A 14,721-nucleotide genomic window follows, 5' to 3' on the forward strand; every position below is an offset into this window, starting at 1 on the left:
ACTCAGTACTCCTCCATGTTGAACACCACTTGGAGGAAGCACTGAGGGTGGCAAGGGCACAAAATGTACTCTGGGTGGGGGACTTCAATGTCCATCACCAAGAGTGGCTCAGTAGCACCACTACTGACCGAGCTGGCCAAGTCCTAAAGGACATAGCTGCTAGACTGGGTCTGCGGCAAGTGGTGGGGGAACCAACACGAGGGAAAAACATACTTGACCTCGTCCTCACCAATCTGCCTGCCGCAGATGCTTCTGTCCATGACAGTATTGGTAGGAGTGACCACTGCACAGTCCTTATGGAGACAAAGTCCCACCTTCACATTGAGGATACCGTCCATCGTGTTGTGTGGCACTATCACCATGCTAAATGGGATAGATTTCGAACAGATCTAGCAATGCAAAACTGGGCATCCATGAGGCGCTGTGGGCCATCAGCAGCAGCAGAATTGTGCTCAACCACAATCTGTAACCTCAGGGCCCGGCATATTCCCCACTCTATCATTACCATCAAGCCAGGAGACCAACCCTGGTTCAATGAAGAGTGCAGGAGGGCATGCCAGGAGCAGGACCAGGCATACCTCAAAATGAGGTGTCAACCTGGTGAAGCTACAACCCAGGACTACTTGCATGCCAAACTGCGTAAGCAACATGCGATAGACAGAGCTAAGCGATCCCATAACCAACAGATCAGATCTAAGCTCTGCAGTTCTGCCACATCCAGCCGTGAATGGAGGTGGACAATTAAACAACTAACTGGAGGAGGTGGCTCCACAAATATCCCATCCTCAATGATGGGGGAGCCCAGCACATCAGTGCGAAAGATAAGGCTGAAGCATTTGCAACAATCTTCAGCCAGAAGTGCCGAGTTAATGTCAATCTCGGCCTCCTCCTGAAGTCCCCAGCATCACAGATGCCAGACTTCAGCCAATTCGATTCACTCCACGTGATAGTAAGAAACGACTGAAGGCATGGGATACTGCAAAAGCTATGGGCCCTGACATTATTCCGGCAATAGTACTGAATACCTGTGCTCCAGAACTTGCCGCGCTCCTAGCCAAGCTGTTCCAGTACAGCTACAACACTGGCATCTACGCTGCAATGTGGAAAATTGCCCAGGTATGTCCTGTACACAAAAAGCAGGACAGGTACAACCCGGCCAATTACCGCCCCATCAGCCTACTCTCAATCATCAGTAAAGTGATGGAAGGTGTCATCAACAGTGCCATCAAGTGGCACTTGTTTAGCAACAACCTGCTCAGTGATGCTCAGTTTCGGTTCCGCCAGGGCCACTCAGCTCCTGACCTTGGGGTGAGAGTGACTGCCCTTGACATCAAGGCAGCATTTGACTGAGTATGGCATCAAGGAGCCCTAGCAAAACTGAGATCAATGGGAATCAGGAGGAAAACCCTCCGCTGGCTGGAGTCATACCTAGCGCAAAGGAAGATGGTTGTGGTTGTTGGAGGTCAATCATCTGAGCTCCAGGACATCACTGCAGGAGTTCCTCAGGGTAGTGTCCTAGGCCCAACCATCTTCAGCTGCTTCATCAATGACCTTCCTTCAATCATAAGGTCAGAAGTGGGGATGTTCGCTGATGATTGCACAATGATCAGCACCATTCGTGACTCCTCAGATACTGAAGCAGTCCGTGTAGAAATGCAGCAAGACCTGGACAATATCCAGGCTTGGGCTGATAAGTGGCAAGTAACATTCACGCCACACAAGTACCAGGCAATGACCATCTCCAACAAAAGAGAATCTAACCATCTCCCCTTGACATTCAACGGCATTACCATCGCTGAATCCCCCTCTATCAACATCCTAGGGGCTACCATTGACCAGAAACTGAACTGGAGTAGCCATATAAATACCGTGGCTACAAGAGCAGGTCAGAGGCTAGGAATCCTGAGGCGAGTAACTCACCTCCTGACTCCCCAAAGCCTGTCCACCATCTACAAGACACAAGTCAGGACTGTGATGGAATACTCTCCACTTGCCTGGATGGGTGCAGCTCCAACAACACTCAAGAAGCTCGACACCATCCAGGACAAAACAGCCCGCTTGATTGGCACCCCATCTACAAACATTCACCCCCTCCACCACCGATGCACAGTGGCAGCAGTGTGTACCGTCTACAAGATGCACTGCAGCAATGCACCAAAGCTCCTTAGACAGCACCTTCCAAACACGCGACCTCTACCAACTAGAAGGACAAGGGCAGCAAATACATGGGAACACCACCACCTGCAAGTTTCCCTCCAAGTCACACACCATCCTGACTTGGAATTATATCACCGTTCCTTCACTGTCACTGGGTCAAAATCCTGGAACTCCCTTACTAACAGCACTGTGGGTGTACCTTCCTCACATGGACTGCAATGGTTCAAGAAGGCAGCTCATCACCATCTTCTCAAGGGCAATTAGGGATGAGCAATAAATGCTGGCATAGCCAGTGACGCCCACATCCCAGGAATGAATAAAAAAGAAGTACTGCTCAAAGGCCAATTATAAGGTTTGTTGGTAATTTGTAGACACCATACAGAAGTCATAGAGTTTTCCCTATAGGCCCTTCGACCCATCGTGTCCGTGCCGACCATCAAGCACCTATCTATTCTAATCCCATTTTCCAGCACTTGGCCCATAGCCTTGTAAGTTATGGCATTCCAAGTGCTCATCTAAATACTTCTTAAATGTTGTGAGGGTTCCTGCCTCCACCACCCCTTCAGGGAGATTCCAACCACACTCTGGGTGAAAAAATGTTTCCTCAAATCCCCTCTAAACCTTCTGCCCCTTACCTTAAATCTATGCCCCCTGGTTATTGACTTCAATCAGGTCTCCCCTCAGCCTTCGCTGCACTAAGGAAAAGAACCCTAGCCTATCCAGTCTCTCTTCATAGCTGAAATGCTCCAGCCCAGGCAACATCCTGGTGAATCTCCTCTGCACCCTCTCCAGTGCAATCACATCTTTCCTACAGTGTGGTGACCAGAACTGTACACAGTACTCCAGCTGTCACCTAAATAGCATTTTATACAGCTCCATCATAACCTCCCTACTCATATTCTATACCTTGGCTAATAAAGGCGTATCCCATTTGCCTTCCTAATCACCTTATCTACCTGTGCTGCTGCCTTTAGTGATCTATGAACAAGTACACCAAGGTCCCTCTGACCCTCTGTACATCCTAGGGTCCTACCATCCATTGTTTATTCCCTTGCCTTGTTAGTCCTCCCAAAGTGCATCACCTCACACTTCTATGGATTAAATTCCATTTGCCACAGCTCCGGCCATCTTCCCAGCCCTTCTATATCGTCCTGTAATCGAAGGCTTTCCTCCTCACTATTTACGACACCACCAATTTTTGTGCCATCTGCGAACTTACTGATCATACCTCCTATATTCACGTCTAAATCATTAATGTACACTACAAACAGCAAGGGTCCCAGCACCGATCCCTGCGGTACACCACTGGTCACAAGCTTCCATTCGCAAAAACAACCCTCGACCATCACCCTCTGCCTCCTGCCACTGAGCCAATTTTGGATCCAATTTGCCAAATTGCCCTGTGTAAATGTTTGTAATGGATTTGTAAAATTTTTAGTTTTGGTTTTCATTCAATAAATAATGAAGATTGCTGATGTGAAGCTTAATATACGATGACATTTATTGCGTCAGTCCCCATTCACAACCAACACAATAAATCCTGTCTGTTTCCATGGCATCAATCCCCATTAAATATAGCTCCCCGCTCTTTATATGGACTGGTCCACTGCATGATTTCATAAGGTGATATACAACTTATGACATCATTTTGTGGTACAGTCCACTAGAAACAAGGGGGAGAAACATTCATCTGACCATAGTAGACTAAAATGAGCATACGAGAGGGGGAGTTGGCCAGTCAAATTTTGGAAAGGAACCGGTTTCTTGCCAAAATTCAAGAATGCTCACTGTCAATGATTCAGATTTGGATTTTATTGTAGCATCTGTATCCAGTGCAAGCTTGCTCTGGTATTAAAGCTGCAATGCCCAGCACCAAGCTATCCTTCCCTTCAATCAGTAGCAGTGGTGCATCATGGATCACGAACCCAAGCTAATCATTTCATGGCTGCAAAAGACAAAATCTAAATGCAACATTATTTTTTGAATTTATTTATTGTGGGGAACATTCCGAAAGAGTTTATCCACATCTTGCAATTTTATAGCCCCTTACATGACCTCAGGACATTCCAAAACGCTTTACAGCAAATCAAGTACTTTTGAAGCATAGTCTCTGTTGTAATGTAGGAAATGCGGCAGCCAATTTGAGCACAGCAAACTCCCACAAACAGTATATAATATGACTGGATTAGTAATGTTGGGTGAGGGATAAATAATGGCCAGGAGACTGGGATAACGACCCACTCTTCTTCCAATAGTGCTGTGGGAGCTTTCACATCAACCTGAGAAGACAGACAGGGCCTGGGTTTAAACATCTCATCCAAAAGGCAGCACCTCCAAGAATGCAGCACTCCCTCAGTACTGCACTGGAGTGTCGGTTCTCTGCAAAGAGCTCAAATAAGATAGCTTTCCATTCTGTTTGGATGCAGAAAGCTTAGACCCCAAGTTGAGTCACTTGGCAATTTTCATCCTAGAAAACCACTCAGCAAATCTCCAGTTTGCAATTTTGCGGCCTTTAATTAAAACTGGGACAGTTTTTCCTCTCCAATGTATAGAATCACATAGCACAGAAGCAGGTCATTCTGCCCATCCTGCCTCTCTTGGCTATTTGAAAGAGTTTTCAATTAGTCCCAATCCCCTTACTCTTTCCCCATAGCTCTGCAAATGTTTCCTTTTCAAGTATATATTTAATTCTCTTTCGTAAGTTACTGTTGAATCTGCTTCCACCACCCTTTCAGGCGGTGTATTCCAGATCATAACAAAAACTTTTGGACAAAAAAATGCCTCGCATCACCTGTCTAGCTCTTTTACCTTAAATCTGTGTCCTCTGGTTACCAACCCTCGTGACAGTGGAAATAGTTTCTCCTTATTTACTCTATCAAAATCCCTTATAATTTTGAACAGCTCTATTAAATCTGCCTTTAACATTTTCTACTCTTAGGAGACCAACCACAGTTTCCCTAGTCTCTCCACATAACTACCAAAGGAGTGGGAGCCATGACCTCATAAGCTGACCTTCAGACTCGATGAGATGAAGGCCCTCGCCTCCTTTGTACTCCTGCCAGAAGGCCAGACCTTCAGCTGTGAGATTGAGATTACAGATCAAGCACCACCTCCAACAACCACCTGATCCAGCCCCCACCGCTTCAACCTCTTTCATGTCCCCTTGCCACAAGAGGTAAATGTGAGCCTTTCCCACAGCCCACCATAGCTTCAAGCAGGAGAAGACTCACCTCACCAATCCCTACTCTCACCATCCTCACAATTTCCTCCATTTCCAGTAGATCCAGAATCGACAGAGCGACTCCCAGTCAGCAAGTTGTTCAAGTATCAGTACTTGGACCCCTCCCTTGGAGTACAGCAAACTCCATCCCTCTTTCCCTCGAAGTACAGAAAACTCCATCCCTCCATCCCTCACTCGGAGCGGAGAAAACTCCATCCCTCCTTCCCTCGGAGTACAGAAAACTCCATCACTCCTTCCCCCAGAGTACAGCAAACTCCATCTCTCCCTCAGAGTAGAGAATGCTCCATTCCATCATCAACAACAACTTATATTTATATGGCACCTTTAACAGAATAAAGCATCCCAAGACGAATCACAGGAGCATTATAAAACAAAGTACAACACCGAGACACAAAAGGAGACATGAGGTCAGATGATCAAAAGCTTGGTCAAAGAGGTAGGCTTTAAGGAGTGTCTTAAAGGAGGAAAGCGAGGTGGAGAGGGGGAGAAGTGGAGAGGGGGAGAAGCAGAGAGGTGTAGGGAGGGAATTCCAGAGCTTAGGGCCTAGGCAACTGAAGGCGTAGCCACCAATGGTGGAGTGATTAAAATCAGGGATGCACAAGAGGCCAGAATTAGAGGAGCACAGATATCTTGGATGGTTGTGGGGCTGGAGGAGATTACAGAGATAGGGAGGGGAAAGGCCATGGAGGGATTTGAAAACAAAGATAAGAATTTTAAAATCTGGATGTTGCTTGACCGGCAGCCAATGTAGGTCAGCGAGCACAGGGGTGATAGGGCAATGGGACTTGGTGTGAGTTAAGACTCAGGCGGCAGAGTTTTGGATGGCCTCATGTTTACGGAAAGTAGAACATAAGAAATAGGTGCAGGAGTAAGCCATTCAGCCCTTCGAGCCTGCTCCGCTATTCAATGAGATAATGGCTGATCTTCTACTTCAACACCATTTGCCTGCACATTCGCCATAACTCTTGTTTTTAATATGTAGAAATCTATCGATCTCAGCCGAACGTACTCAATGACTGAAACTCCACAGCCCTCAGAGGCAGAGAACTCCACACTTAACAGCACTGTGGGAGCATCTTCAACACATGGACTGCAGTGGTTCAAGAAGAAGGCCCACCACCACCACCTTCGCAGGGGTATCTAGGAAAGGGCAATAAATGCTGGCCTTGCCAGTGATGCTTACATCCGGAGAATGAATTATTTTAAAAACATGTTGGTGAGTTAATGAAGAATAAACCAAATCTAGATCTGCCTTTTAGCAGTGACTTATGTGCAGGATCAAACCTCCATGTGGGAGAACGCCTGGCCACTTCTAACCATAACATAATTAGGTTGAATCCAATATAAAAGATAAATACTGCAGATGCTGGAAATCTGAAACAAAAACAGAACGTGCTGGAAAAGCTCATCAGGTCTTTGTCCCATGTCCTTGACAGTTAATCTGTCCGACCCTCTGTCCTATCGCACATCTGCCCTTTTGTTCTCTTCCCCACCCCCTCCCACTTTACTTGTTTAGAACCTATTACATTTCTAACCTTTGCCAGTTCTGTTGAAAGGTCACTGACCTGAAACATTAACTCTGCTTCTCTCTCCTCAGATCTGCTGGGTTTTTCCAGCACTTTGTTTTTGTTTTAGGTTTAATCTTAATTGCCAATCAAGAGCTGCAACAAATTGAATGCTGGTCCCAATTTTTAAACGGGTTATATATGGTGGGCAATATAGTGGCCTTGGAAAACGTCTAGAGGAGAGTTGTAAAGGGGGGGGGGGGAAGGAGGGGAGTGGAGGGGGGAGAGGGGAGGGAGAAGAGGGGAGGGGGAAGGAGAGGGGGGAGAGGGGAGGGGAAAGGAGAGGGGGGGGAGAGGGGAAGGGGAGAAATTCCTAGATAAAGAATCTCACACAGGTTCAAGAACTTTGATCTATTTACTTTAGAGCAGCATAAACTGAAAAGTGACCTGATAGAGATATTACAGAATAATGAAAGGGCTGGATAGGACCTCCAATGATAGATTATTCCAGTTAAACGGTTGGGGAGGACCAGGAGGCACAAGTTTAAGATCTGCAAGAATGGAATAGATGTTAGGCAGATCTTCTTTTCCCAGGGAGTAGGGAGCCTCTGGAATACATTGCCAACTGGTGTAGAGGGTACACACTCTGCAAGCCTTCAAGGGGTAGGAAATGTCTAATCACAATGCTACAGCCATCAGGGTGTGTAGGGTAGGCTTGATGAATAAACTGGTCTTTTACAGCCCATTAATCTCATCGGTTTGGAGCGAGTCAGCGTCGGGCATGGGGTGATTATTGTTTAAAGAATCAATTCAATTAAATATCCTAATTTAATCAAAGTTAATGCCAGACTGTAAAATAATTCATTTCCTATTCCCGTATACGTGAAATTTATCTGGTACTGTCACAATGTGTTTATAACTCACTGGCAGCTCTCCTATGGTTTTACTTAGCATGAGTCACATCGCTGAGGGGAACAACAATAATTACTTGTACTTATATCAGACCTTTCACATAGTAAATGTCCCAAGGTGTTTCACAGGAGTTTCAGACATAAAATTGGCTCAGAGCTGAACTCCAATACCTGCTAGGTTCTCATATCTGACTTGGAATATTTCAGTTTGTGACAGGCTCCATTTAAACACAAGTTTTTGTATGAGCAGGGCTGCTGGTTGACATGGATGTGCAATAACCCTGGCTAATTTACCAATCCCTAAGCAAGGGTCAAAAAAAGCATCCTTAGCACTGCCCCAAGCTAGGATCAACTAATCCAACGCAGAACAGACAGGGATTCATCCTAGATTCCAGAATAAACACCCAAAGCCATCAAGGCAGCCAAACCAATTTTGGATTGTCACGTATGGCATATAGTCAATCCATACCTTCAAAACATTATCATGTCCAGGAAAATTCCACGTCTTTGCTCAGATTAAATGAAAGACTAATTGAGCTTAGGTGCTCATGTTTGCAAACTGAGCATTTGTATCCTCAAGAGTACATCACTGTTCTCAATAAAACAGTCATGGACTTATCAGATCCAACTGCATTAGATGACCACAGATAGTGAGATGGTCCTCTAACTCTACCTTATATTCAGCCTATTCCTCCTCTGTGCTCGGTCCTCTATTACCCTGGCCTTGACTAGCCCCATTGCCTCCCCATTCCTGCATACCTTGAATTCAAAATCCTGAGCCTCCTTCTTCGACAGCCTCACTTCATCCTTCTGCTCACTTCCAGACTCGTGTGCCAACATGCATTCTTTGCTCCTTGGACTCTGGCTTCCTTTGGATTCTTGCCCCACTCCCCATCTCCCCTATGCCCCTCACTCCACCTTTGATGGCCAAGCCTTGTTGTCTTCTCGTGTGTCAGCTGTGGCTCAGTTACATAGAAGTTTACAGCACAGAAACAGGCCATTCAACCCAAAAGGTCTATGCTGATGTTTATGCATCATGCAATCCTCCTTCCACCTTACTTCATTTCACCCAATCTCTTTTGTTCATTTCGCCCTTATGCACTTACCTAGCTTCCTCAAATGCATCTAACCCATTTGCCATCTCTTTGACCACAATTTTGGTCATCTCTCTTAACTCTACTGCTAGGCATCTGTTTCCATCTATATGGGATTCCTTGAGACAATGATTTTAATAGAAAATTAAAGATGCTGCACAAATGCAAATCATTGTTATGTCCAGTTGCATTCCTGTTCCTGATGTACAGCTGACCATATTCATTCTGATTCCCTATCTCCAAATGATTATGTAAACTCCCATTCCCAAACAGTGTCCAATTGGACCCATTCCCAGTCACAATTGGATTCATTCCTGATCACTGTCTGATTGGATCCATGGATCAGTGTCTGATTGGATCCAATCCTGATCACTTCCGATAGGAGCCATACTGGATCACGGTACCATTGGATCTATTCCCGATAACCATCCGATTGGACCCAATCCGAATTACTGTCAGATTGGATTCAATCCCGATCAGTGACTAGTTTCATTCCCGATTTGTGCCTGATTAAATCCATTCCCATTCACTGTCTGATCAGATCCATTCCTGGTCAGTTTGATTATATCCATTCTGATCACTATCCGATTAAATCCATTCCCTGTCAATGTCTGATTGGGTCTATTCCTGGTCAGTGTCTGACTGAATCCAATCCTGATCAGTTTTTGCATAGGGTCAGTAGATCAGAGAGTTGAACGCATGGTTCAAATAGTAGTGTGAAAGACAGGAATTTTGATTCATGGAACACTGGCAAAAAGGGAAAGAGCGAGCTGTGCTGTTGGGATGGGAATCAGCGTCCTTGCAAATCTTATAACTGGGGCTGTAGCTAGGGTTTTAAACTAAAAATGGGGTTGGAGGAAAGAGTACAAGTCAGGGGAAATTTATAAATTGAAAGAGTAACGTCAAGGCCACAGAACAGTGTAGCGATTTGGGTAAAGATAAGCAGAGTGTGACAAGAAGGGACAAAAAAGTTTAATGGTAATAGTGCATCGGTGAATAAGGTCAAGTCAGGGGAAAATGGTAAAAAGTTAAAATTAAAGGCGCTTTATCTGAATGCACAAAGCATTTACAACAAGATAGATGAATTATAGCACAAAGAGGTTTTTTATCTAATCACCACTAAATGTTCCAGGGAACTTGACCTATTGAAAAGTAGGTGGGGGAACACTGAAAATAAAGGATGACATAAGGGCAGTTGTGAGAAAGGACCTTGGCTCGGAAGAGCAGGAAGTAGAATCAGTATGAGTGAAAAGTGATAACATGGGGCAGAGAACACTATTGGGAGTGGTTTCCAGGCCCCCTAACACTAGTTATACTGCAGGCAGAGTTTTAATCAAGAAATAAGAGGATCTTGAAACAAGGTAATGCAATAGTCATGGGGGACTTTAATTTTCATATAGACTGGACAAATCGAAGTGGCAAAAGTAGTTTGGAGGCCAAGTTATTGGAATGCATGCAAGACAGTTTCTTAGAGCAATACTTCATGGAACAGCCCAGGAAACAAGCTATTTTAGATCTAGCTTTGTGTAATGTGACAGGCTTAATTAGTAATCTCATAGTAAGCACTCCTCTGGATAGAATTTAACATTGAATTTGAGAGTGGCATACACAAATTTGAATCTAGAGCATTGAACTTAAATAAAGCCAATTACAGAGGTATGAGAGGTGAGTTGGCTAAGGTGGATTGGGAAATTAGTTTAAAAGGTATAATTGTAGATCAGCAACGGCGAACATTTAAAGAGATATTTCATAATTCTCAACTAATCTACATTCCATTGAGAAATAGAGGTCAAGGAGAGGATTCAATTAAAAAAGAGGCTTATAATATTGCCAAGAAATGTAGCAAGCCTGAGAATTGGGAACATCTTAGTTACCAGCAAAGGATGACCAAAAAGATGACAGAGGGAGAAAATAGAATAAGAGTAAACTAGCAAAAAAACAGATTGTGAGAGTTTCTACAAGTATATAAAAAGGAAGAGAATAGTGAAAGTAAACATGGGCCCCTTCCAGGCTGCGGCAGGAGAAATTATAATGGGGAATAAGGAAATGGTACAGACATTAAACAAATATTTTGTTTCTGTCTTCCCAATAGAAGACACAACAAACATACCAGAAATAGCGGGGAAACAAGGGTCTAAAGAGAATGAGGAACTTAAGTAATTAATATTTGTAAAGAAAAAATACTAGAAAAATTAATGGGACTGAAAGCTGACAAATCCCCAGGACCTGATGGCTTACATCCTATGGTTTTAAAAGTGATAGCTGCAGAGATGATGGATTACTCATTATAATTTTCCAAAATTCCTGGATTCTGGAGTGGTCCAAGTGATTATACAACAGCAAATGCAACACTACTGCTCATAAAAAGAGGGAGAGAGAAAACAGGATCTGCAGTTCAGTCAGCCTGACATCAGTCATCAGGAAAATGCTGGAACCCATTATTAAGGAAGCAGTAACAGGCCACCTGGAAAATCATTATATGATTAGGCAGAGCCAACATGCTTTTATGAAAGGAAAATCATGATTGACAAACCCATTCGATTTTTTTGAGGGTTTAACTAGCAGGGTCGATAAAGGGAGACCAGTGGATGTGGAGTATTTGGATTTACAAAAGGCATTCAATAAGGTGTCATGTGAAAGGTTGTTACACAAGATAAGGGATCATGGAGTTGGGGTAATATATTAGCATGGATAGAGAATTGGTTAAAGGACAAAAATAGAGAATGAGAATAAACGGGGCATTTTCAAGTTGGCAGACTGTAACTAGTGGAGTGCCGCAAGGATCGGTGCTGGGGCCTCAGCTATTTCCAATTTATATTAATGACTTAGATGAAGGGACTGAGTGTAATGTATCTAAGTTTGCTGATGATACAAAGCTAGGGTGGGAAAGTAAGCCATGAGGTGGACATAAAATGTCCGTCAAAGAATGTAGACAGGTTAAGTGAGTGGACAAGAAGGTGGCAGATGGAATATATAATGTAGGGAAATGTGAGGTTATTCATTTCAGTAGGAATAGAAAATGGTAAGAAACTATTAAATGTTGGTGTTCAGAGATTTGGGTGTCCTTGTACAAGAAACACAGAAAGTTAACATGAAGGGATAACAAGTAATTAGGAAGGCAAATGGTTTTTTGACCATAATTGCAAGGGGATTGAGTCTATTACCGACCACTGTCTGATTGGATCCACTCCCATTCCAGATCAGTGTTTGTTTGGATCCAAACCTGATCAGTGTTCAATTGGATCCAATCCTAACAGCATCTGATGCATGGGGAACTAGTGTCCGGGTTGGATCCAAAATCATTTCCAATTCATATTCAGTAATCAATTGTATCCATTGTAATGCTGATTAATGCCTGACTATTCTTGATTACTATTAGACTGTATTCACATCAATTCCTGTTTAGTGTGTTATTACATGATTTTACTTCCCCACAATCTGAATCATAAATTACATTTTCAGTCTGTCATCTCACATCTTACCACTGGGTAACCATTAAACTATTTCCAACTCCAAGCCAACAAATAGTTAGAGATACCTACTACTCAGCTCTAGAAACACGTCTGTGTTGCAGTCTACTGAATTATTCAAGTATTTATATTGGTTGGGCTGTTACCTTTCTCATTACCCGAGAGCTTGTGAGTGGCAACTAGCCTGTAATAACCATATGTTCATTTTGGCACACCATATACACCCACAGACACTCACACCGCCACAGATAACAACAGCCCCACAGACACCCACACACTTCCAGAGACTCACAGACTCCCACAGCCCCACACACTCCCACTCTCGCACACTCCCACAGACCCTCACAACCCCATAGACATCCACAGCCCCACTCTCCCACACTCCTACAGACCCACACAGCCCCATGGAAGCCCATAGCCCCATTCTCCCATACTCCCACAGACGCCCACAGCCCCATAGATCCCCACAGCCCCATTCTCTCACTCTCCTGCAGACACCCACTCTCCCATTCTCCCACACTCTCACAGACCCCCACAGCCCCATAGATCCCCAAAGCCCCACTCTCCCACAGCCCCATACACTCCCACTTTCCTACATCCTCACAGACCCTCACAGTCCCACTCTCCTACACTCCCACAGACCCCCACAGCCCCATATACTCCCACTCTCCTACACCCCCACAGACCCATAGATCCCCACAGCCCCATTCTCTCACTCTGCCGCAGACCCCCACAGCCCCACTCTCCCACACATGCACATTCCCACCCTTCGCAATCCCACACATCCACACTCCCACATTCTCACACTCCCACCTTCCAACACATCCACACTCCATCCACTCTCTCACATTCCCACGTTCCTACATTCCGACACACCCACATTCCGACACACCCACATTCCCACATATCCACACTGCCACACATTCACACTCCCACACTCCCACATCCCCACACTCCCACATTCCCACTCTCCCACACATCCACATTCCCCAGACCCACACTCTCACTCTCCCACAAAGCCACGCTTGCACAGTTACACAAACACAGAGCTTTCAATAAGATTGCTAATCTATCGGTGTGAACCATGTAATCAGACTGATTCATTCAGTAATCTATAAAAATAACAGCTTTGTTTTACAGAAGTGTTTTAATCTGATTTGAGGTTCACAGACGCTTCACACTGTTGTGATAAAGACACGTGCAAATGGTTGGCATTCACAGATTTTATATTTGGTCTTCACCTAACACAGCCTAGCAGCTGAAAGAGTGCTGGAGAAGGCCGGTATTATTCTCCACAGTATTTCTCTGAAAGACCCATAACCACGACAGGAGTTAATAATAAACCCGCATGAGCTCTTTAGTATCCACGCACAGGCCCAACCTGAGTCAAGGTGAAGGATTAGCTGCACTGGGCACTCACCTCACATCCATACAACTGGTGAAGCTGAAAGTCTAGCCATTCCTCGATGTCCAGTCTCCTCTGCAGGTCCTTCCTGTCGTACCTGACTGTGAACTTGCCTAGTTTCCGCTGCGACTGAGGCTCCTCTTCCTTGCTCGGGGACTGGAAATAGACACGGGACTGGGTGCTGGGCTCCGCCATCGTGGGACTGACCTGACTTGACTGATTAGTGCAATAAAACACCTCAGGGTTTGAGCTGCAGCAGCCCTGTGCATGCGTGTGAGATGGAGGAGTGCAGCCGTCACTCCTTTTCCCCTCCCCCTTCTCTTCACTGGCAGATGGAAGACACCAGCTCACAAACACAGTCTGTCTGACAGTCTGGACATACAATACCCTGAGAAAACAATGGCACAGGCCCGGTCTTGTTAGCATGAATTGTTGTTAGATTCAATGATTATTGCGTTAATAAAGCTATACAGATTAAAATAATCCAGTCGACGGTTGCTACGTGATATAATCAATTCATCCAGGGCTAATCAAGCAGCTCACAGATCCGCAGTTTAAATAGCAGTCTTTTTTCTTAAGATTTTCAGGAATTCTCTCCCTAAACCTTTTCCCTGCACTACATTTCATCCTTTTGGACCCTCCTTAAAACCTACCTCTCTGACCAAGCTTTTGGACTCCTGTCCTAATATCACCTTATGTGGCTCGGTGTTGAATTTTGTTTTATAATGCTCCTGTGAAGCACCTTGGGACTTTTTACTATGTTAAAGGTGCTATGTAAATGCAAGTTGTTGTTGCCTTCATAAATTTCTACTTTGTTGCAGAATCATTAACATTTTTACCACTGGCATTTATCACACCACAGGTAGCTTCCACATTTTTGCATATTTACAGTGCGCTGTAAACTTATCAGTATAAATAAAATAACAATAATTCAAACC

The 14,721-nt window shown here is 44.6% G+C and overlaps 1 protein-coding gene across 1 annotated transcript in view; it reads right to left on the reverse strand.

Annotated features, from left to right (window-relative positions):
- ppp1r14d (protein phosphatase 1 regulatory inhibitor subunit 14D) overlaps positions 1 to 14,380 on the reverse strand; it is a 30,850-nt gene extending 16,470 nt beyond the window's left edge. Inside the window, exon 1 of the mRNA XM_068039582.1 lies at positions 13,799 to 14,380. Coding sequence (XP_067895683.1) covers positions 13,799 to 14,209 — 411 coding nt within the window. The 5' untranslated portion in view covers positions 14,210 to 14,380. The remainder of the gene's footprint in view (positions 1 to 13,798) is intronic.
- Positions 14,381 to 14,721: the final 341 nt, after the last annotated feature.

Source organism: Heterodontus francisci, chromosome 9 (genome assembly GCF_036365525.1).
Source record: "Heterodontus francisci isolate sHetFra1 chromosome 9, sHetFra1.hap1, whole genome shotgun sequence".
NCBI classification, from domain to species: Eukaryota; Metazoa; Chordata; class Chondrichthyes; order Heterodontiformes; family Heterodontidae; genus Heterodontus; species Heterodontus francisci.